Here is a 24,603-nt window from a genome sequence, read left to right as displayed (position 1 = left end):
TTTCTTCTCTTTACTACCTTTTTGGTGATGATTCAACTCCTACGTCTTTTCTCAGCCTTTGGTGGATCTTTTGCTAGGTGTTGTACAATGCTAATATTTTTATTTTTTTGATGTGTTTATCTTAATCAATCTATACATTTTTTCACTTAATATTGCAAGTCCTTAGGTTTGTCTCAGCTAATAATGATAATAATAATAATAATAATACTAATACTAATAATAATAATAATAATAATAAGGGGCATCATTCAGATGGTGTCAAGAACTACTAACTAGGGTAGCTTATCTCATTTCTACGTTAGCTTGCAATTCTTTTCAACAAAACTAATTAAATTCATAATAATAATAATAATAATAATAAGTGTACAAATTGAGAAAGCATAACTCAATTAGTTGGGTCATTTTGTCGCAAACATGTCTAATTAATGCACCAAAAAAAAAACAAATTCTTAGCGGTTTAACATTATGTCATTGACATGGTAAAAGAGATTATGATGGAGATCTTCGTGGAGCAGTTAACAAATGGTTTGGTGGGATGTTTAAGGCTTATGTGCTTCCTTTTAGCATTTCTATCACCTTACTTATGGATGGTCTCTCTGTTGGAGTTGTTTGTATGCACCACAAGCTAACTATTATTAGTTTCCTAATAATTTCATTCTCTTCAATGGAAATCTCACCACAAAGTTCATATTTATTGGCTTGCTTAGGTCGTCTATAAACCCAAATGGAAAATATTTCTCACTTGTATGATATGTTCCAACATCTTCCTCTTCACCTCTAACCATGTCTAAAACCATCATACCATAGCTATAAACATTAGATTTGGTTGAAACTCTACCAAAGTTTCTACTGAGCACCTCTAGGGCTATATAGCCAATAGTTCCTCCAGCCTCTAGCATGGATACAATACTATCCTTTCTAATGCATAACTTTACAAGCCCAAAATCTAAAATTTTGGGATAGAAATTTTCATAAAAAAGAATGTTGTGCAGCTTTATGTTAAAATGCACAATCCTTGTGTTGCACCCACGGTGTAAGTACTAAAGTCTTTGAGCTATTCTTATAGTAATTTGGTGCATAATGTCCCATCCCAAATGATGATCATCATTTTTCAAAGGACTTCTATGGCATATGAACTTTTCAAGAGATCCATTCGGCATAAACTCGTAAATTACAACTCTTTTCTAATTCTCAAAAAGAACCCCAAGAGAGTGACAACATTAATATGAGAAGTTCTACTAATGCTGACAACCTCATTTATGAATGCTTATCCTTCTCCTTTAGATGCGTTCAAGACCTTTAATGATACAAGATGACCATCAAATAGCTTTCCTTTGTACACATTGTCATAACTTACTTGGCCAAGTTTATCTTTAAACGAATTGATTATTTTCTTCACTTCTGAAAAGCTATACCTATTTTTAGGTAGAGGTCTATGGTTTTTGAGAAAGGCCTCAAGATCTTGATTACTCTTTATGATCTTCTATATGGAAATTATTAATGAAACCGATGGGATCTTCTAAAAACAAAAAATGAATGCACAGGTGATTAAAATTCCAACTACTCCAAGAGTTGTGCATTCAGTCAATTGCAATTATTTAGAGATGTATCACTTAGCTAGGGAGGAGAGGTTACCATAGGAAACCTTGTCATTATTAGCTATTTTCTTAACTACTTAAATTTTATTTAATTTTAAGCAATGATAATTTAATTTCCAACTTAGAATTTAAAGTAGAATTTATTGATTCAAAGATAATTGAGAAATGGAAATTTGTTATAATATTTTGATTTGTTGAATTGAAAATAGAATTATGGAAAAAATTTTACCATTATTATTTGATGGTTTAAATAAGATATATTTTGTCATCAGTAGGTATATCATCCTCTTATTTTTGTGTATAAAAATTGAGTTACATGATACATGTTCGCAAGTGCACAAATTTATATAAATAATAGAGTGAGTAAGATATCGTTTCTATGAGAATTGTCTTTAATTACCAAAATTTATGTTAATTTTACAAATATCTAGACTATCAAATTTTATTAAATTCAAGAAATCAAAATTTAACTAAAAATAAAATCAACTAATATTGAAAATTAAATAATGAAAGCAATGAAAACCTTGAGCTTAAAACCAATTAAAAGTGGCTAGAGATATTGATTTCACTTGACCCAATAATTTATCTCAATTAATTTTGTCTAATAATCAATTTAACTATCTTGCAAGGGTAACAATAAAAAACATTTAATAATCTCTACCGAGTATTATCAAACCTTATAATTAATAGGTGTAATTCCTATTTTTCAATAAGAGTTACTCAATTAATTAATGCATTAAGATAAAGATTACTGTAAAAAAAATCCCATAGACCCAACCCTAGTTTGCACTCTTAGTTGAAAATCAAATGATGATTGCTATCAAAATCATATTTATAATCCTATTTTCTAGTCAAAATTCTAAATCACAAATCATTCAAGCATTATTTCTAACACTCAAAAGCATTAAAATGAAAGATAACAATCAATTGCAAGATAGAGAAAACTAAATCAAAATCTTGAAATTAAAATCAAGTCAAGCTATATCAATACCCTAGCTTAAGAATTTAGCCACTCATTTTCTCAAGTATCAACTCAAAATCAATAAAAGTAAATCCAAACATTAAATTAATAAATGAGTTTCAAATAAAAGAAAAGAAAGGAAAAGAATAAAAAGAATAAAATTTAAGTGTGCTTGATAAAGAACCCTTGCTCTAGCCTCCAAATGCTCCAAGAAAACCCTCTTCAATTTCTTGCTCTTTCTCAATTATAAAATTTTCTAGAGTGGGTGCCAAGAGACGTCCAAAAAACGTCTTCTCCTCTTCCCATTTAGAAAATCTTCATCTAACTCTAATTTTGACTCTTCCCCTTCACTTGGTGAGATGTCACAAGCCTATTGGGTAAAAGAAATACCCTTAAAGACCATCTCATGGCCGGCCATGCCTATAGAAAGCATTCTCATGGCTGGCAATGCGCCCTACAATCATCTCACAAGAGGCCATGCTTGTTTCTTCAATCTCACAATTGACCATGTGAATCTCATAGCTAGGGGTAAGATTTTCTGCCCAATTTTAGACTTCTCTTTAACTTTCACCAATCTTTATAATTTTTCCTAAAAAGAATAAATATCAATTAAAAAGAAAGAAAATAATTTTTAGCTAAATAAAACTACTAAAATGCAATTAAAATTAATTAAAGGACTAAATATTTACACAAATTAATATAATTTACTCTATAAAAATACTATATATGATTAAACTTCCTAATTTCTTATATATATATATATATATATATATAAGCAAAGTGATTTATAAAATAAAAGGCCAGGAAGAACCTGTTAAAGAGCAAAACACCAGGAAACCAAAACTGTTACCAAGATGCTAGAACAGAAAGCAAAACACCAAGACACAATACCAAAATACAGGGGATGCTCAAATATAGGACAAGGAACATGTGAAAACTCAAGACCAAAAAATATAGCTGTAGAATGAGACAATAGACTAAGAGGACAACCTTAGAACCAAAGATGATTCCAAGAACAAAAACCAAGCCGCAACAACACATAAGTAATTACATCAGCAAATGCCAAGAACTGCAACAAACATCAAAAACTTTAGAGATTTAGCAAATCAGAGAAAAAAATGGTTAGCAACAAGTCCAAAGGCAAAATGCACAAAGGAAACATTAACACCAATCCACCATGACAACACTACGACATAAACTAAAAACCAACCCCACCAGACTTGCAAGCACAACACTTGAAGCCAAATCCAAGACTGCACGCAGGAACTTCGGGATGCAAAACACCAGAGGAGAACGATGGACCAACTTTTGAATTGCTTCTAACTCTGATCAACATCAAAATAAGCAGAAAAGCCATATGCTATAGTAACATCCTAAGCGCAAACCATAAAAACCAGAACAACAGTTGAAATTAGGCAAAGCCATGAACTCCAGCTAAGCAAAACTAACAAAATCAGCTTCGAATTGGACCAAGGAAGCAGCTTGAACCAATCCACCATAAATCTGTATATTGTTCCTTCTCTCTTTGTTAGAATAATTATTTTCTACTTTCTTCTTTCAGAATCTTCAGCCAGCATTTATCCAAATTCATCATCTCCCATGGAAATAACCCTCACTAATACTCCAAGATAGCATGTAATGGCCTGGCCCACTAGTAAGATTGTCCGCTTTAGGCCGAAGCCCTCACGGTTTTAAAACGCGTCACTAGGGGTTACGAACCATCAACTTATAAACCCAGCATCTCTCCCGTGTTTTGCCGCCGATGTGGGATTTGCCTAGAGTGTTACAATCCACCCCCCTTATGGGACTCAGCGTCCTTGCTGAGGTTTGCCCCACCATCGGGCTCTAACCACTAGAGGAATTGTCTGCTTTGGCCATAAGCCTCACGATTTTGTCCCATAGGTGGAATGGAGAACTTCCCAGGAGGTCACCCATCCTAGGATTTCTCCCAAGTGAGCACGCTTAACCCTGGAGTTTTTCCAACTCTTCAGGCCATTCCACCAAAAGGCGCCTCTAGTGATTAGTTCCCTAATTTTATATATCATTACTTTTTGAGCCCAAGACCATCTCCGTGCTTTGCCGATGTGGGATTTGCCTAAGGGACCTTTCTCCCCCCATTTCGGGACTCAGTGTCCTCGCTGAGGTTTACCCCACCATCGCTCAAGGTTACACGCGGAGCAGCTCTGATACCACAAATGTAACGGCCCAGCCCACTAGTGAAATTGTCCGCTCTGGGCCGAAGCCCTCACGGCTTTAAAACGCGTCACTAGAGGTTACAAACCGCCAACTTATAAACCCAGCATCTCTCCCGTGTTTTGTAGATGTGGGATTTGCCTAGGGTGTTACAATCCACCCCCCTTATGGGACTCAGCGTCCTCGCTGAGGTTTGTCCCACCATCGTTCAAGGTTGCACGCGGAGCAGCTCTGATACCAATTGTAACGATCGGGCTCTAACCACTAGAGAAATTGTCCGCTTTGGCCATAAGCCTCACAGTTTTGTCCCATAGGTGGAATGGAGAACTTCCCAGGAGGTCACCCATCCTAGGATTTCTCCCAAGTGAGCACGCTTAACCCTGGAGTTTTTCCAACTCTCCAGGCCATTCCACCAAAAGGCGCCTCTAGTGATTAGTTCCCTAATTTTATATATCATTACTTTTTGAGCCCAAGACCATCTCCGTGCTTTGCCGATGTGGGATTTGCCTAAGGGACCTTTCTCCCCCCATTTCGAGACTCAGCGTCCTCACTGAGGTTTGCCCCACCATCGCTTAAGGTTGCACGCGGAGCGGCTCTGATACCACAAATGTAACGGCCCGGCCCACTAGTGAAATTGTCCGCTCTGGGCCGAAGCCCTCACGGTTTTAAAACGCGTCACTAGGGGTTACAAACCGCCAACTTATAAACCCAGCATCTCTCCCGTGTTTTGTAGATGTGGGATTTGCCTAAGGTGTTACATAGCAGTAACAAAATTATAGTGCAACACCATAGACCTATTAGACATTCTATCAAACAGAAAAATGCCACATCATCTAAATCAAAACTACAAAGAAGAGACACTTGGACAACTGAATGACACCTTTCCACATGGGGATTCTCAAGAAAGGCACCTCCATTAACTGCCAATGACACTTCCCTCCAATGACCATGAAGACATCTCGATTGGAAATTTTGGAAAACTGATATTCCCAGAAAGATAGAAGGAGTTTCATAAAAAATGCCTACCACAGATAACGCATAAAACAAAAAGGGAGAAACATCAATTAATTTCCTATGGCACAAAGACGAAGATCATTCTCGATTTGTTTTGCATAAAAATTAACCAAAGATTCCTCATTTCCGTCAGAGAAGATTCCTAATTCTCTTCCAAATTCTAATGTTGCAGTAGCTTCATTAGTGATGTCCAAAGAGGGATTACTATCTTGCTTGGAGGAAATTAGGACATTCATGCGCTAAATGTCACTGCCAGAGGCAATGAAGGCACCTCCAGAGGACTTCAAGTCATTTTCATTTTCAGAGTTGCTCTTAGCATGGCTTCTAGAGAAGCCTCTCATTTACAGTTTCATTTTCCCCTCATTGCCATCGTCAGATAAAAGCCCCAAAGATTAGCTATGGGCCTGCAGTGTTTTCTCCTCTTTTGGATCCTAGAGGTTTTCAACCGAGCCGAAGGAATGTTGCTATCATTTGATGTTGAAATAGAGTGGATTGGTTTACAGACGGCTTGCTTTAGAGGGCCTAACAGGGTAGGTCCATTGACATCAGCAACTATGGCCCATTCACAATAGCATCAGTTGGAAGAAAAGAGATCAAACTAAACCTCGATTCCACGGAAATTGGGTCCTCTGCATGGGGGATAGGAGCTTGAGCTAGAGGCGGCTCAACATCTGACAAAACATGTACAAGGTTGCCATTGTCAATCGGTTGTACAGAAGGACCTTTTGTGTTTACAGAGGTATTTTCTTTATTCGATGAACCATCATTGAAGGTGTTTTCTTAATGCAGAGGTAAGTTGTTGGTTGAGCAATTTACTAGAGCTCCGGAAGAAGCAACCTCGTCAAAGGCTGAATCTTCATCATGCAGGTGGGCTATACTTCTTAGCTCGAGAGATTTTTCTTTAAAGTTATCTTCACCATCTGACATGCTTCTGCCTTCCTTGTCAGCATTTGCAAACTGGTTCTCCCCTTTGAACGTGTCCACATCATCATTGCATCTGAGGGAAGGGGAGCTATGGATGCTCTGCTTATGGAAGGGAGAGGGAAGAAAGTCTAGGCATGGTTCCTCTTTGGCAACTAGCTTGAAACGTATCTTGTTTATGTCCACTACCAGTGTTTTATTAACACTTGGGGAGTCAGCTAAAATGAAAAATCTTGCCATATGAAGCGTTGCTTAGGATTTTGTTGAAACGTCCACTGAGATAAAATCACCGCAGAGATTTCCAATCCACTTGAAGAAATCTAGGGACCAAATATTTAAAGGGTCTCCATATATGCGAAGCCAGATGAGTCTTTGGGTAGGGGTGAGGATGGCTTCCTAAGGTTTTAAATGTTTAAACCATTGAGATAAGTTATTGGAACTATCTTGCAAGAAACCTTCCATCGACTTCTTAGATTCAAAAGTGAGGAGGACCAAATCTGCTCCCATCGGGTTACTATGGTGGAAAGGACACCATCTGATATGCGGTATTCCTTGATGTTTGAGATTGTGTAGATGTTCAGAAGAGTGGCCATAGCTGATCGAGATAGCCAGTCTTGATTTGCTGCAACTACTTAATCCGGCACATCGTGGTATCCACCGAGAATGAAATTATCAGGATGTGTTTTTTGACAATTGAGGTTAGGGCAGATGTTAAAACCATTGACTAGATCATTGTTGAAGTCTGACTGATTACGAAAAAAAGAGGGCTGTTTATCGTGGGAGTTGTTCTTCTGCGGGCTGCTCTTGTTACGCGCTCTATTATATTTGGAAGAAAAAGCACAGAGCTTGTATGCGCCAATCCACAAGTTGTTGAGTAGATGCAAGAGTCTGTTTATGCCAGGAAGTGATGAAGTCCTGATAAAGCCAAAATCTCTCTCTCTGCGACTGAGCTTCTTGGGAACGAAGATGTCACTCATCTTTTCAAATTTTGAAAAAACATTCCAAGGGATTTTGAATCCCAGTGTGGAGGAAAATTCTGAATAAAAATGGTGTGCAGATTTCTATTTTGGGTAGGGTAAAGAGGCTTTTTGAGTGGTGATGAGATGGGTCTGGTGTTGTTTTGAGGGAAGGTTTGGGGCTGATGAAGGCATTGGGGACGCTTGGAGGAGAGGGAGGTAAGAGTAGAAATTATCAGGTGCTTCATCTCTTATAATCATGCCAGTTCACTCTCTATTATAAGAAGGCTCATTTTTTAGAGAAATTATTAGGTGTATCTTATGCACACAATCATGTAAAATACACTTTTTATATTAGAGGAAGGACCCATTTTTTTGTAAAATGAGAAGCACTATTTTTTAGTACTCCCGGTATATCTAATAATTAACTCATTTTTTATGAGAAAGATAATGTTATTTGTGCTTTCGATATATTTAATAATTAGTCTCAAAATTGATGATTTTTTTAAAATTAGTTTTATTTAAAATTAAAATAAAGTGGCAAATTTATATTAAAAAATAACTATTTTAAGGAAATTGACATTCTAAAAATTTTTGCCTCTAACTTAGGGACATGTTTGAAAGTTAAAATAAAAATGAAAAATTTTAACTCAATTGAAATCCTTATCTGATCAATGCTTGAAAAGTTTAAAATTTTTAAAATTTAATTCTTTTAATTAAGAATATATAAATCATATTGAAATAAGCAAATTCATACAAATGCGATATGATTTAGTAAAAATCAAATTCATTTACAGAAATTTTTTATATTGAAAATTATTTTTTTGCAAAATTAATAAACTAAAATTACAATATAAACTTATTTATTTTATTTTGAAATTATTATAAAGAAAAATTAAAATAAATGAATTTATTTTATTTTTGCAAATAAAAATAAAGTAACTTTAATATATATATATATATATATATATATATATATATATATATATAAACATATTTATTTTATTTTATTTTATTTAAGTTAAAATAAAGTGGCATCTCTATATTAAAAAATAATAATTTTAAAGAAACAGACATTTGAAAAATGTTTGTTTCTAACTTAGGGACATGTTTAGACAATAAATTAAAAATGAAAATTTTTAACTCAACTGAATTCTATTTGGTTAATAAAAATTTGAAAAATTTTGAAATTCTTTTTAATTAAAAATAAATATATTAATTCAAAAAATAATTTCATGTAAATGTGATATGATTTTTTTTAAGAATTTAATTTATTTCATGAAATTTTTATATTAAAAAGTTAAAATGCTTTTATTTAAATCATATTTTTTATAAATAATAATAAATTAAAATGTAAACACATTTATTTTAATATTTAATTATTTTAAATAATTTAATTTTAATTACCATTTTAAAATTTATTTTAAACGTATAAATTTTATTGTAAAATAATTTGAATTAAATTTTTTAATTAGATGAAAATGAATTGAATTGAATTTTAAGCATAAAAAGCAATATATATATATATATATATATATATATATATATATATATATATATATATATATATATACACACACTCGTGTCTATTTGAATGGGTAATCAATTGATAATCAGTTTTTGAGGTATTAATTTTATAATTTTATTATTATAAAATAATTTAACTAACTTAGTCAATATATAATATGATAGATTGACTCGACTCTACCTAATATGGCTGAAAAATGTGTTGAATTAATGCATGTTACACTCCTTAAAGATTGCAGGCTACTTTTCCCATAGAATGTTGACCGGTGCAAACTTCAAAGTAAACGTAGAAGACAAACCTTTGAAAAAAAAAAATTCATCCAAGTTGCTGTCTACGTATAAGCTTAGATTAATTATATTTTAAAATCAAGTTAGAAATTATATATAAAATCATTAAAATAAAAAAATATATGATTTAAATTTTCATATATTAATGTTAAAAAAAATTCTTTTGAAATTCTCCTTGTTCCAGAAAGAGCCATGAAAAAACGAAAATGAGAATGCGTTATGGTCTAAGCAGAATATGAACAAGCGAATATGTACTGCGCTATGGTCTAATGAAAATGCCTTATATAATGAGTATACCATATTTTTTTCTAAGATGATGAGTATACCATATGCTAATAGTCCTCGTGGAAAATTTTAAATATTTATGCATTGAGTTCATGATGGATTGCATTTAAATAAAAATCCCATATATTTATAAATAATGGCTAAATTTAATTTATTATAAATTTAAAATATAAAATATATAGTGAAATTTATATATTTATATTTTGAATATATAATAAATAAAGTCGACCCACTTATTTATGTCTTGAGCACATAATAAATAGAGTGTAAGTAAAAAAAATTGAGTTTCCATTTAAGGAGAATTCTTAATTGTACCAAAGTGTATAAACTATTTTATACACCAAACTAATCAGATTTCATGAAATTATATTTTGTAACGAGATCCATCATATTTTATAGTAGGATTTACTATTATTTTAATAATGTCAAATTTTCATTAAATAGATGTATACATCTTGGTGTAGGCAGAAAGTTTCCTTCCTTTAAAAGGATGTTTCATGTCAAAAGTAGTAGTCACTATCCTTGGAAAGAAAGAGCCACCTTCCCATTTCTTTCATTTTTCCGAAAAAAAATGAGAGTAATTGTTTCAACAAGTTATCTCCATCATCTTTCTTGCTAATCTTCTCTTATTTTTATTTTACTAAAAAATGGGTGCCTATGTCTTCCTGCTGCCCCATGTACACTTCATCATCACTTTCTTCTTTCTCTTAGCCTTTGTTCCAACATCTTATTGTGAAGAAGATGAGTTTTATCGAGAGTGCTACACACCATTCCAGTGTGGACACCTGTCAAATCTTTCTTATCCTTTCTGGAGCGATGAGCGATCTGAATTCTGCGGTTATCAAGGGTTCAAGCTCCAGTGCCGAGAAGGACCGATCCCTATTATAACTATAAAAGATGAAGAATTTTATGTGAATTTCTTGTATGAATCCGAAAGAGTGATGATCATTTCTCGAAAGGATTTATCGGAAAATGTTTGTCCTCCTGGTATTGCTGAGATTCCAAATACAACTCTGAACGATACTCCGTTCAGTTATGTGCCGGAGTTTGAAAACGTAAATCTATTCTACAATTGCTCAAACGAGGTTACGAAGGTACCCACTTTATACAAAATTCCGTGTGCTGTAAATGGCGAACAACGGGATGCATTTTATGCAACTGATTGGCTTTTGAGCAAGTGGAACCAAGACCCCTCAGATTGTAATATCCGGGTAGAAGTTCCAGTTCCAAAGGTGGCTGTTGAACAACTTAGCGGTGGGATGGAAGCTTTTTGGAAGGTTTTGAGAGAAGGCTTTAACGTAACCTACATGTCTGATACAATTCCAATGTGCTATGAATGTGTGCATTCGGGTGGGATATGCGGCACCAACTCTTCTACTTCCCGCTTCACTTGTCTTTGCCGTGACCAACCCTATCCTTATATTTGTCCAAAAGCAAAAGGTACGCATAACATTGTTCATCTAAATAAAAAAAGTGTTTTCCACCAAATGATTTATTTTTCTGCCGGAAGGGTTAGTGAATACTATTAGCACAGCTATAATCATCAACAAAACTTGGATAAAATGTGGATTCATATGGTACATGGAGGACGTATTCTTTGGGTAATAATATCAGGGGCTGTGCATATTCTGGTTAGAAATAGACCATAATGTATTCTATCTAAGGGTGTAAACAAATCAAGCCAAATTGAGTTTTAAAGAGTTTAAACTTGTTTCATTAAAATTTTTTCAAACTTGAGCCGAACTTGAACTCAACTTGTATCAAACTCGAGCTAAATATCTATATGTTTAAACTTGGCTCATTTAGAAAAACGAATTCTAAACGAGCTGAGCTAAACCGAGAATTGAGTATCGTGTAACTCGACTCATTTACAAAGTGAATTTAGATTTATGATTATGAAATTCCAACTACATAATTTAATTAGCTTTCTTATAAAAAAATAATTTTTATAAAAAATTAAATTTAAATTACAAATAACTATATTTAATAAATAAATTCTATATATCGATTATATTATAATTTTAAACAATATATTATTTTTAAAATATTTCTAAATAAAATAATAAAATTCATAATATATTAAAATATAATAATTAATATAAATATTTTTATAAACCAACCTATTCACTAGTCAACTCACAAACTTGTAAATGAGTCGACTCACAAGCCTTAACGAGCCGAATGCTACTAAGTTTGAACTTAGCTCGTTCATTAAACAAATTGAAAATTTGAATTCAAATTCGATTATTTTTCAAATGAATTGAACCGAATCAAACTTTTGTCGAGTCGAATTTCAAATAACTTGCAAATAGTTTAATTTGTTTACAACCTATTCACATCTTCGCTTTTTCATTAGCAGTAACCACTACGCTCCTAGTGTCTCTGTCCCACAAAGCTTTTTATGGAACCAGGAGAAGCAACAACCCCAAAGAATTTAAAAAAAAATTTTAACATTATTATATGGAAAGTTAAATTACAATTTTTTTTTGTTATAATGCGTTTATATATAACTTTTAATTTGATTTAATAATACAATTATTCTAAGATTGTACATAGAAAAAAAGCTTTGATGAAACTCTTGCTCAAGTTCCCCGTTTACTTTAAAGTTTGAACCTGCCAACAGTCTATGGGAGAAACCTGTCAACAGTCTATGAGAGAAACAACTTGGAATCTTCAAGGAACGTAACATGCATTAATTCAACATTTTTTTTCCCCAAAAGCATAGTTAGATAAAGAGGAATTTTTAAGTGGACTCAGATTTTTTTTTTTTATTTTAAGTGTACTCGGATGTTATTTATAAATTAAGTAAATCATTTTGTAGCGATATAATTATCAATAAATATTTAATTAAATTTTTAACTATTCATCCATTTTTATATAATTATAAATATATATAAATTATATAATTAATGGTATTTGAGTTTAGTATTTCTGGAGTCATCTTTTAAATTATAAGCTACAATTGAAATCAATTGTATGAAAAAGTGATGGGCAATGATATAATTGATTTAGTTCATAAACAACGTAGTAAATTGAATCTACATTCAATTATTTAGTTCGGCCTATGAAAAATATTTTAAGCATTTACCAAACATTTTAAATTAATTATTAAAAGTTAAATAAAAGGTATATTTAGATCCTTAAAATTATATTAAATAATTATATAAATATTTAAAGCGCTTTAGGGTCCAATTAAACCCTTTAACTTTTAAAAAAATTAAAGGTTAATTGTCAGAAAAACTCTTTAAGTTTGTCAATTTTTGTAATTAAACTCTAAACTTTACATAATTATCAATTAAACCCTAACGTTTGATTAATATCTCAGATTGACTTGACCGTCAATAAACCATTAATATATTTTAACAAACAAAAAATTACACGTCAAATTTTATTATATTTTTTATCTTTATCAACACTTCAACTCTGTTCGATAAATAATTAATTGGTATATTATTTTAATCACACTGTTCACTAAGTTGCATCAATTTCTCAGTGATTTGTTATTAATTTCCTTCAACTCTATAATTTTCTCGTTAAGAGTAATTCTTTGTTGAAGCAACTGTGTCAGTAGCTTCTTCTTTGGGCTATTGCATGGTGGATCAAACCAGCGGAAGAAAAAACAATCATTCTTTTTAATCAATTGTTCATTAATATCAGCTATCAACAAACTTATAAAGCGCAACTCCCAACTAAAATATTTAAAATAAAAGCTATTACAATTACTTCTCAAACATTACATATTAACTGTTTATTAATGGTTAGGTCAATTTGAGACATCAATCAAACATTAGTACTTAATTGATAATTATACAAACTTTAGGATTTAATGCAAAAATTAGCTAACTTCATGGTTTTTATGACAATTAACCCAAAATCAAATAATTCTTTCATATTTTTAAAACTAGATCAAATAAGCTCTTAAGGACAAATAAGCTATTTAACTTTTAAAAATATATTAAAAAAATTAAATTATAATTTGCTTTTAATATCAATATAGCCAAGGCCATTCACAAAAATCTTCTAGTATACTAGGTCCTTATCAGCAATTTGCGCATCTGATTTGCAATATCCCAGTGGATTTCTACTATATCTTAGAGCATATTGATAACTTATTCCATAACAAATGGTTCAAAAAACTTCCCTATATAAATTATGACAAAGATAATAGATCCATTAAAAAGCTTCCTGAATAATTCGACAAAGAACCATTTATTAATATGCTCTAAAATGCATCGGATACTTACTAGAATATTGCAAATTAGGTACGTAAAATTATTGATAAGAACTTCATGTACTAGAAGATCTTTATGCATAGCCTTGACTGAATTTATACTAGAAGCAAATTATAGTCAATCTTTTTTATCTATTTTTAAAAGTTAAAGGACTTATTGTCCTAAGATAGTTAAAAAGTTTATTTGATTTATTTTTAAAATTTGAAAAGCTTTTTTGATTTATTCTAAGATTTAAAGGGCTTACTTGGACTTTAAAACACTTTAAGAACTTATATGACTATTAATTCATACTTTAAATGCCAAAATACGCCTTTTATGTAAAAATTCAGACCCCAAAAATATGCAAAAGAATGATTCTCTTCTATGTGCATAAAGTATTACCGTACTTTATGTTGATATCAGGAAGCTTAAAATTCTATGATTTATCTATATTTATTGTTTTCTTGTAGGCAACGGTAGTTCGAATATGCTACTGAAGGTTGTTATTGGTACGATGCTTCCCATTACTTTCTTTTCCTTCATTTAATTTTTTTTTTATCCCATTTAAAATGATTGTTATGCTTAAAATTCAATTCATTTAATTCAATTGAAAAAATTAGTTCAGATCATTTTCTAATAAAATTCATATATTTAAAATAAAATTTAAAAATGATATAATTAATTTAAATTATATTACCTAAAATATTTTTTTAAAAAATTAGATAAATATGTTTATATTCTAATTTTACTTTATTATTATTTAATATATATATATATATATATATATATATATAATTTAGATAAAAAAAATACTTTGTATTTATATAAATGAATTAAATTCTTAAAAAATTATATCAGTATGAATTTATTCCTTTTAAAATAATTTATTCATTTTTTTAACCAAAAGAATTAAATTCTACAAACTTTAAACTTTTGAAATTAATCAAACAGAATTCAGTTGAATTAAAATTGTTCATTTTTGCTTTAATTTCCAAACGTGTCCCAAAGTTAGAGGCAAAAATATTCAAATGGCTATTTTTATAAAATTATTTTTTTTTTAATATAGAGTTGCCAATTCATTTTAATTTTTAAAAAATTAAAAAAAAAAAAGAAGAAATTAACAAGTGATTGGCTGATTCATCTTCCAGTAATTGCAATTGGCTGCAGGCTTATCCCTTGGAGTAGCTGGAATTTTAATCATCTGTGCGTTCATTTTTTGTTTCAAGAAGATTCCATCAGTTTCGCCAATAATTTTCGTACAAAAGATCACAAAGAATAATCAAGATCTCGAGGCCTTTCTCAAAAATCATGGACCTCTCACTGTAAAAAGGTATAACTTTTCAGAAGTGAAAAAAATGACCAATTTGTTCAAAGATAAACTTGGTCAAGGAGGTTATGGCAGCGTGTACAAAGGAAAGCTATATGATGGTCGTCTTGTAGCAGTGAAAGTCTTGAATGTATCTAAAGGAGGAGGACAAGAATTCATCAATGAGCTTGCCAGCAGTAGTAGAACTTCTCATATTAATGTTGTCACTCTCTTGGGGTTCTCTTTTGAGGGTAAAAAAAGAGCTCTCATTTATGAGTTTATGCCAAATGGATCTCTTGACAAGTTCATATGCTCTAGAAGTCCTTTGAAGAGTAGTGACAAGCATTTGGGATGGGAAACTATGCATCAAATTGCTAAAGGAATAGCTCAAGGACTTGACTACTTACACCGTGGGTGCAACACAAGGATTGTGCACTTTGACATAAAGCCTCACAACATTCTTCTTGATGAAAATTTTTGTCCCAAAATTTCTGATTTTGGGCTTGCAAAATTATGCACAAGAAAGGATAGTATTGTATCCATGTTAGAAGCTAGAGGAACTATTGGATATATAGCTCCAGAAGTGTTCAGCAGAAACTTTGGTAGAGTTTCATCCAAATCTGATGTTTATAGCTACGGTATGATGGTTTTAGACATGGTTGGAGGTAGAGAGGAAGATGTTGGAGCAGATCATACAAGTGAGAAATATTTTCTACATTGGGTTTATAAACGACTTGAGCAAGGCAATAAATCTAAATTTTATGGTGAGATTTCCATTGATGAGAATGAAATTGTTAGGAAATTGACAATGGTTGGCCTATGGTGTATTCAAACAATTCCGTCAGAGAGACCATCCATGAGTAAGGTGATAGAAATGTTGAAAGGAAGCACAGAAGCCTTAAACATCCCACCAAAGCATTTTTTATGTTGTCCTCAAAAACCTACATCGTCCTCTTTTACCATATCAATGACATAATGTTGAAACACTAATAATTTTTCTTTTTGGAGCATTAATTAGACATATTGGGGTAAACTTTCTCAATTTATAAATTTATAATGCGTTTATTTTTTATTTAAGTTTAGTTAGTTTTATTGAAAAGAATAAGTAGCTAACGAAAAAAATGAGACAAGCTACCTAGCAAGTAGTTCTATATATATATATATATATATATATATATATATATATATATATATATATACACACACCAAAAAATTTGCAATGTTAAGTCAAAAAATCTAGAGCAGAGATCCACTATTAAAATAAACACATCCAATAAGACATTAGCCTTATACAACAGTAAAATATTCAATTTTGTCTATGTACTTATTGGAAAGTTCAATTTAACCCATATTTAACTTTTTGTCTAATAAATTAATATAAAAATTTTAATTTAATTTCAATTTAACTCAAAATTTAAAATTTATGAGCTAAATTTTTTAATTTAAATAAAAAAATTTAATTTCTTAATTTTTAAGCTAAATTTTTTGATTTCTTAATTTAAGCTAAAAATTCAAGAAACTTAATTTCTTTTTTGTTTAATAGGCTAAATTAATCTTTAGTTAAAACTTATGAGCTAATTTAGATGAAAAGTTAAAAATAAGTTAACTTTAATTTACTCAATATATCTAGGGTGAAGTTAAGCTTTTAAGCCCTTGTATAACACCTAGGAAAAGATCCACCAAAACCACAATTTGTCAAATAACAAAAACTCAGGCTGACGAAAAGCGCAGGAGATAAATCATCGCTAAAACGGTGGCCAAGAAAAGAAATATCAAGAGCAAAATACGATAGCGGATCAAGAATTTTTTTTAATTAATATATAAAAAATAAATAATAAAATATTATTAAAATTTAAAATATAATATTAATATCTTAGAAATCCAATACTTTGAAAATTTTATTAATAAATAACATTATTATTAATGCTATCAGTAACTAAAAGTTATTTATTAATTTATCACATAAATAGTTATATATCTTGATAAAGTGTATTATTTAAAAAATCACAGTATAATTTTAAAAATATTAATTCTTATAGTAATGTGGGTTACATGTTGTTTATATTCATTATACATATTCGTAATTAATTTTTTCATATGTAATTTTTTGTTAATTTTTGTTATAATATAATATTAATATAATATATTGATTTTCAATAATAAATTTTAATTATGTTGCATGCCGAATTTTTTTATTTAAGAATGCAAATAATAAAAAATTTATAAATTTTTTTAATATAATAAAGTTCATTTATATTATATTATAACATTTGAAAGTTTTTATTTAAACATTTAATACACTGCTAACTCTAAATAAATTTTATGAAAAGGTTCATAGATATTGTTCTATAATATTTTAAAATAATGTTAACAATATATATTTTGTATATTTTTGAACAATATATGTTTTGATAATGATAATATTAATAACTATAATGAAATAATAAAATGTTCTAAAGTAGTGGTGTTTACAATTAAAAAAATCTGTATATAAAATTCTTAAGAAATATTACTAAAATAAATTAGCGAGGGAAATTGTCTTGCTAAACGGAATTAACAGCATAGTAATATAAATTAGCTATATTATTGGCGACAAATTATTTTTGTCGCTATAAGTACGTATTTGACATTTTTGAAAAATAATGAAAAATATTTTTGGAAATCCCAACCTTCTCACTTTTTATATATTATATAGAACATTTAATTTTGTAATTATAAATAAATATTTTAAATTATAAAAAAAACTTAATTAAATATAATTTAAATACAAATAGGACTAAAAGTTTTAAATTTATATAAACTCTAAAATTAATTAAATAAAAAAATAATATAGTGGTAAATAATAAAAATAAAAAGGGTATTTTGGAAATCCTAATGTTCCCAACTAACCCTCTTTCATATATTTATATATTATTAGTTTTTTTTACTAATGTGCAACACATGTTGTTTATACTTTTAATACATATTCATGATTTAATTTTTTTTATACATAATTTTCTGTTAATTTTTGTTATAATATAATATTAATATAATATTTTGATTTTCAATAATAAATTTTTAATATGTTGGGTGCCAAATTTTTTATTTAAGAATATAAATACTAAAAAAATTTTAAAAATTTCCTTTTTAATATAATAAAGTTCATTTATATTATATTATAACATTTGGAATTTTTTATTTAAATATTTAATACACTACTAATTCTAAATAAATATTATGACAAGGTTCATAGATATCATCCTATAATATTTTAAAATAATGTTAACAATATATCTTTTGTAGTTTTGAACAATACATATTTTCATGATGATGATAGTAATATATAACTATAATGAAATAATAATATGTCAATTAAAATTATTTATTGTTCTAAAAGAGTAGTGTTTATAATAAAAATATATATATGTATGTATAGAAAATACTTAAGAAATATTACTAAAATAAATTAACGAAATAAAATTCTTTACTATTTTAGTGTTCATAAAAAAAAAAGAAATTAATAAATTAAGATGTAAAAAAATATTTATAATTAATTATTTTTATAATATGTGTATTTTCGTTCCTATTGAAAAAACTCTAATATATAATCACTAAGTATAATTATTATTAAAATAATATTAAAATTTTAATTTATGTTAACTATTGTAATGTTAAAAATTAAAATTTTTAGAAACTTAGACGGAAGCTTTGTCGCTAAACACTATTAGCGACAATGCTACATGGCCTTATTTGTAAAATAATAGCAACGAACTTTGTCACTAAAAGACAATGATGTAGGGATAACCTCATTGATAAAGTATTAGTAACGGAATTTATGTCTCTAAAGGAATTAGCGATGAAAGGATATGAATTAGCTATGAAATTTGTGATAAATTATTTTTTTGCTGCTATAAATATGCTTTTGGCATTTTTGTAAATAATAAAAGTATGAAAGACATTTTTCAAAATCCCAACCTTCCCACTTATATATTATGTAGAACATTTAATTTTGTAATTATAAATAAATATTTTAAATTATAAAAAAAATTAATTAAATAAATTTAAAATATGAATAGGATTAAGAAATTTGATTTTGTATAAGCTCCAAAATTAATTAGATAATAAAAAAATAATATAGTTGTAAATATTAAAAATAAGAGGGTATTTTGAAGATCCCAATGTTCCCCTCCTTCATACATTTATATGTATAATATAGAAAAAAATTTAGAATGAACAATATATATTTTTTTGTCTTATTATTAATCTTAAATTTTCTCGAAAAGGGGGTTTTGTTTAATTTTATTAGGAGTCAACATATATAAATATATATATGTACAAAGAATATATTAAAAAAAAAAAGAGGGGTCAACTCTGACTTGAGTGTTAGATGGTCTCATCGGAAACATTCTCAATGAATCTCCAAACCCATTTATTCTCCATTTTGCAGGTCTATGTCATAAGAAATTTCCATGAACCACAATAATACTATTATTATTAAAGAGAAAACAAAACATATTGAAATTATGAGAAAAAGGTAAGTTTTATAATTACTATTGTTATTAAATATAAATAAATTATCAAAAATTATTTTCATGCATCAATTAAATAATTGTATTTTTATTTATCTATTATATGTGTTGGATGTACCTGTCATGATAGAATTACATCAGTTTTGGGTAGTCATAGAAATTGCATCTGTAATCGATATCTAAACTCACTAAGTCAAACACTCACTTATATTCAATAATTTTTCTTATGTTGCAGGAGAAGTAATTTTTTTCAAAATCTAACCGGTACTATTTCTCACAGGGTACAATATTATTAACTAAAAACTTTTATTTATTAATTTGTTTATTTAATTATTTATTTTATTTTTAAAACTCTGTTGTGACACTATTTTATATATATATATATATATATATATATATATATATATATATTAATTAATAAAAATTAATGATATTAAATGATTTATGAATGTTAGGTATTAAGATTGAGCTGGATTTTCCTAGTTGCTATAGTATGAACTAGGTTGAGTTAGACTTCCCAAATTGTATTATAATATTTTATATAGTTGAGTTTTGTTTATTGGGCCTAGAGTTTTGCACTTGGTTATGGGTTTAGAAATAGTAAAGATTTACGATAAGCTTTGGGGCTTTATGTTAGCCCAAATCTTAGTGCCAGTCCAGCTTATATAATTGGGTCGTGACAAGAAAAATATCATAATGAGGACTCTTTGTGTCGCTAATATGGCTCATTATAATTTTGCTTGCAATTGATGTGCTTTTTCAAGTTGTATTATGTTTTTCAGATTTAATATTGTGTGTTATTGTATAACTTTCTTTTATTCACACCTAGGCTTATGATGTGGAATTAGTAGAAAGTGCACTCTTTAATTATTATTGCACTAGTTTTTTTTTTTCCCCTTAACAAACGTTTAACTAGAGATAACATGGTTAGAATTTTATTATAATTACTATATTATATATAAAACATTGCTAATATTATTCATAAAAGCAACATAATACGTGTAAGCAAAATAAAAACAAATCCTAAATTTAGGTATGTAAATGAATCAAGCTGCTACTGAGCTATTCGAGCTTTGACTCGATAAAATATCGACTCATTTTGTAAATGAGCCCGAGCTCGAGCTTAATTTTTAGCTTCATTTAATAAACAAGTCGAGCTCAAATTTTATAATGTTCAACTCGTTAAGGCTCATAAACTGACTCGTTTGCATGCTCGCAAGTTAGCTCAAGAGTAAGCTTGTGAACAGATTAATTTGTTAAAATATTTAAATTAGTTATTATATTTTATTATATTATAAAGACATTATTTATTTATATTAGAATTATGACTCAAAATCCTAGTGAAATTTGGAGAGACTTTTTTTCTAATTTGAGTAGGAGAAATATTCCTCAATTGTAGAACTCTTATTTTAGTGTTATTCTTAAATTGAGTAAGACTCCTAATCAGATTAGGATAGAGGGAATTAACACTATAAATAAGAGAATGGTAGAAAATGTTATTTGGCTTTCAGCTCATTGAGTAAGGCTGTCGCCCATTGTAGAGAGGGGCTTTGCTAATTGATTAGGATTTGGCTCTGCCCATTGATAAGCGGCACTTGCCCATTGCAGTGGAGAGAGGCTTCGGCCTAAGGCGGAGTAAGGATATAGAATTCAAGAGGAATGAATTCTTATCCATTGGTGAGAGGGCTTTTGCCCATATAGTTGAAGACACCCTTTGTGGTGTAGCAGTTAAAACAGTAAATATATTGAGTTATGTCTAGAGGAGACTGAGAGAGACTAACTAATATATTTACTATGAGCAGTTTGATGTTATATGGATTCTCTTAGGTGTAATTGGGTTGATGGATAGTATAGCTATAAGCTTGCAATGATGATTTATTTATTGATGATAGTGAAAGATGGCATGTCCATAGATATAGCTCTATGTTGAGAGGGTGAACTACGTAAATATTAGTGTTTTATATGTTTAGTTTATTTCTTTCTAGTTTACATGCTTCCGCAGTGCACAACAAATTGGTATCAGAGCATGGGGATAATCTTGGTGAGTTCAGTTGAAGGTGAAGCTATTGTGACATGTAGAAGTCGCACATGGTGATGTAAGCTTAAAGTGGTGGAAAGTTAAAATTAAGGTGAAGCTCTTGATGCGAAATCAAGATATTTGAGGACGCGAGAATTTTTTGAAGCAAGAAGCAAGTTACACCCAAAATGAAGATTGGCAAGATTGATGATTTGAAGGGTTCAAGCTCAAGCATACAGATTTGATGATTTGATGACATCCAAGAATTTGAGATAGGCAATGGTTAATGGATTTTGAGTCAAGATGGAGATTGTTAGAATTATGACTCAAAATCCTAGTGGGATTTGGAGAGACCTTTTTCCTAATTTGAGTAGAAGAAATATTCCTCAATGGGAATATTTCCTATATAAAATAAAACTCTTATTTTAATGTTATTCCTAAATTGAGTGGGACTCCTAATCAGATTAGGATTGAGGGAATTAATACTATAAATAGGAGAATGGTGGAAAAGGCTATTTGGCTTTCAGCTCATAGAGTGAGATTGTCGCTCATTATAGAGAGGGCTTTGCCAATTGCCGAGGATTTGGCCTTGCCCATTAATAAGGGGCACTTGCCCATTGCAGTGGAGAGAGGCTTCGACCTAAGGTAGAGTAAGGACATAGAATTTAAGAGGAATGGATTCTTATCCATTGGTGAGAGCCCTCTTGCCCATATAGTTGAAGGCACCCTTTGTGGTGTAGCAGTTAAAATAGTAAATATATTGAGTTATATCTAGAGGAGACTGAGAGGGACTAACTGCTATATTTACTATGAGCAGTTTGATATTGTATGGGTTTTCTTGGGTGTAATTAGGCTGATGGGTAGTATAGCTATGAGCTTGTAATGATGATTTATTTATTGATTATAGTGAAAGATGACATGCTCGTGGCTGTAGCCCTATGTTGAGAGGGTGAACCACGTAAATATTGTTGTTTTGTATGTTTGCTTTATTTCTTTACAGTTTACACGCTTCTACAGTGTATAATAATTTATGAATATTTTAAACATAATATATTTTTTAAAATTATGATGTAATCAATATATAATATATAAAATGTATTTATTAAATATAGTTATTTATAATTTAATTTTTTTTAATGAAAATTAGGTTATTTTTTTAAATAAGAGCTAATCAAAATTATGTTGTTTAAACTTCATACATTTAAACCTAAAACTCACTCTATCAAGCTATTCCCGAATTGCCCGAGAGATTTAGTTCCATAAAAAGCTTCGTTTGGCTCGATTCGTTTAGAGCTCGTTTTCTAAATGAGCCAAGCTTGAGCTTATAGATATTCAGCTCAAACTCGACACGAGTTAAGCTCAAACTAGGCTCGAGTTTCAAAAAATTTTGACAAATCAACCCTGAACTCTTCAAAGTTCAACTCGATTCAGTTCGATTACACCCCTATCTAAACTATATAAATAGTAGAACTAAAAATAATGGTTTAAAAAACATAATCTAACTTTATTAATGACTAACAAATTAAACATATAAAAAATAAAAAAAAATACAAACAAACTTTAACTAGAGTAAAATACAATCATGGTAATTTGATATTATGATAATGAAAGATTAAATTTAATTGAATATTAAAATTACATATAAAAATTAAATTATCAATATGTATAACGGATATAAATAGTGTGCAATGCACCTTAAAAAAATTAATTAATAATAAAATTCTAAATAATATAAATTTTCTAATTAATAGAAATCAAATAAAAGTTCCAAGTTTAATAATGAAAAATTAAATTAAAATAATCTAGAAATATCATCTTTCTACACTGTATCATTCAATTCTTGCTAGAGAAAACTCGACCTTGAGTCTTGGAAAGAATCAATTTGATTCAAAGAACAAACAACTTTATTTTCTTAGATGATAGGAATGAACTTAAAACAAAAAACTTCATGCTTCCCTTTACATTCTTGGAAACATTTGAACATAGAAAATCAATTACAACTACAACTGAAACACTCTATAATTTAGTCGAAATTTAAAAAAAATAATAAAATATCTTCAATTTCCAATGTCATTTACTTGATTTTATTTTCTTCTGTTTTCATTGAAAACCTCATGGCTTGATTTTCTTTATTCCTATAATAGATTCTTCAAAGTTGTCATACTCACTCTCCTCATCTTCAGCTTCTTCCTTTAGAGTAGCCTCTATCAAAATTTTCTATTCGACCTTTTTTTTTTCTTTTTATTTCAAGATGTGAAGTCTCAACAATTAAAGCTTCAGATTCTTCAATGCTAGGTTCTTTAAACTTCTCTTTTTATTCTTTAATTTCCTCTTCAGGTTATTGATCTTGTTTGTCCCTGAGTTCTTGCGTTGTATCAATAATGTGTGTGTGTGTATATATATATATATATATAAAAAAAAAATTTTGAATCGAAACTGAGCATCAAATCTCCGATTCAAACTCTATTTAATTGAATTAAATTAATGTTTCCTTTGGTATTGAAGTTTTAATTGCTATAGAGGAAATATTTATTTAAAAAATTATTAATTAGAAATTTAAATTTTTAATTTAATTTAATATATTTAAATTATAAAAATTTAGACAATAAAATAGTTTTTTAAATTATATTTTTTTTAATTTTAAAATGATATTATTAAAAAAATAGCTTTAATTACTATCCCAAATAGACTAAAAAGACAGATGAGCCCATGACTAAATTTTATTTTTTTAATAATTTTTTAAAAGAATTAATTCGCTGAATGCAGTACACAAAATTAAAATTACAATAATTAAATAATATATAAATTAAATTAGTTT

At 29.3% G+C, this 24,603-nt stretch overlaps 2 protein-coding genes across 2 annotated transcripts; both read left to right on the top strand.

Annotated features, from left to right (window-relative positions):
- Positions 1-10,390: 10,390 nt before the first annotated feature.
- LOC110639962 (LEAF RUST 10 DISEASE-RESISTANCE LOCUS RECEPTOR-LIKE PROTEIN KINASE-like 2.1) lies at positions 10,391-11,272 on the top strand. Its single transcript, XM_021791092.2, has one exon. The coding sequence runs from the start codon at positions 10,391-10,393 to the stop codon at positions 11,270-11,272; it is 882 nt and encodes a 293-aa protein (XP_021646784.2).
- Positions 11,273-14,226: 2,954 nt separating this feature from the next.
- Positions 14,227-16,330, top strand: LOC110668118 (LEAF RUST 10 DISEASE-RESISTANCE LOCUS RECEPTOR-LIKE PROTEIN KINASE-like 2.1). The gene is made up of 2 exons (XM_058154199.1): positions 14,227-14,463; positions 15,122-16,330. Exons 1-2 carry the CDS (start codon positions 14,442-14,444, stop codon positions 16,234-16,236), a joined length of 1,137 nt encoding a protein of 378 aa, XP_058010182.1. The 5' UTR covers positions 14,227-14,441; the 3' UTR covers positions 16,237-16,330.
- Positions 16,331-24,603: the final 8,273 nt, after the last annotated feature.

This window comes from Hevea brasiliensis, chromosome 9 (assembly GCF_030052815.1).
Source record: "Hevea brasiliensis isolate MT/VB/25A 57/8 chromosome 9, ASM3005281v1, whole genome shotgun sequence".
In the NCBI taxonomy this organism is placed as follows: Eukaryota; Viridiplantae; Streptophyta; class Magnoliopsida; order Malpighiales; family Euphorbiaceae; genus Hevea; species Hevea brasiliensis.
Note: the sequence above shows the minus strand (reverse complement) of the source record. Positions and strands in the feature narration are given on the sequence as shown.

Excerpts from the sequence above, each read along its gene's own strand:
- LOC110639962 (XM_021791092.2), top strand. The coding sequence starts at position 10,391 with ATGGGTGCCTATGTCTTCCTGCTGCCCCATGTACACTTCATCATCACT.
- LOC110668118 (XM_058154199.1), top strand. The coding sequence starts at position 14,442 with ATGCTACTGAAGGTTGTTATTG. Across the intron at positions 14,464-15,121 it reads GCTACTGAAGGTTGTTATTG|GCTTATCCCTTGGAGTAGCT; the intron begins GTACGATGCTTC and ends AATTGGCTGCAG.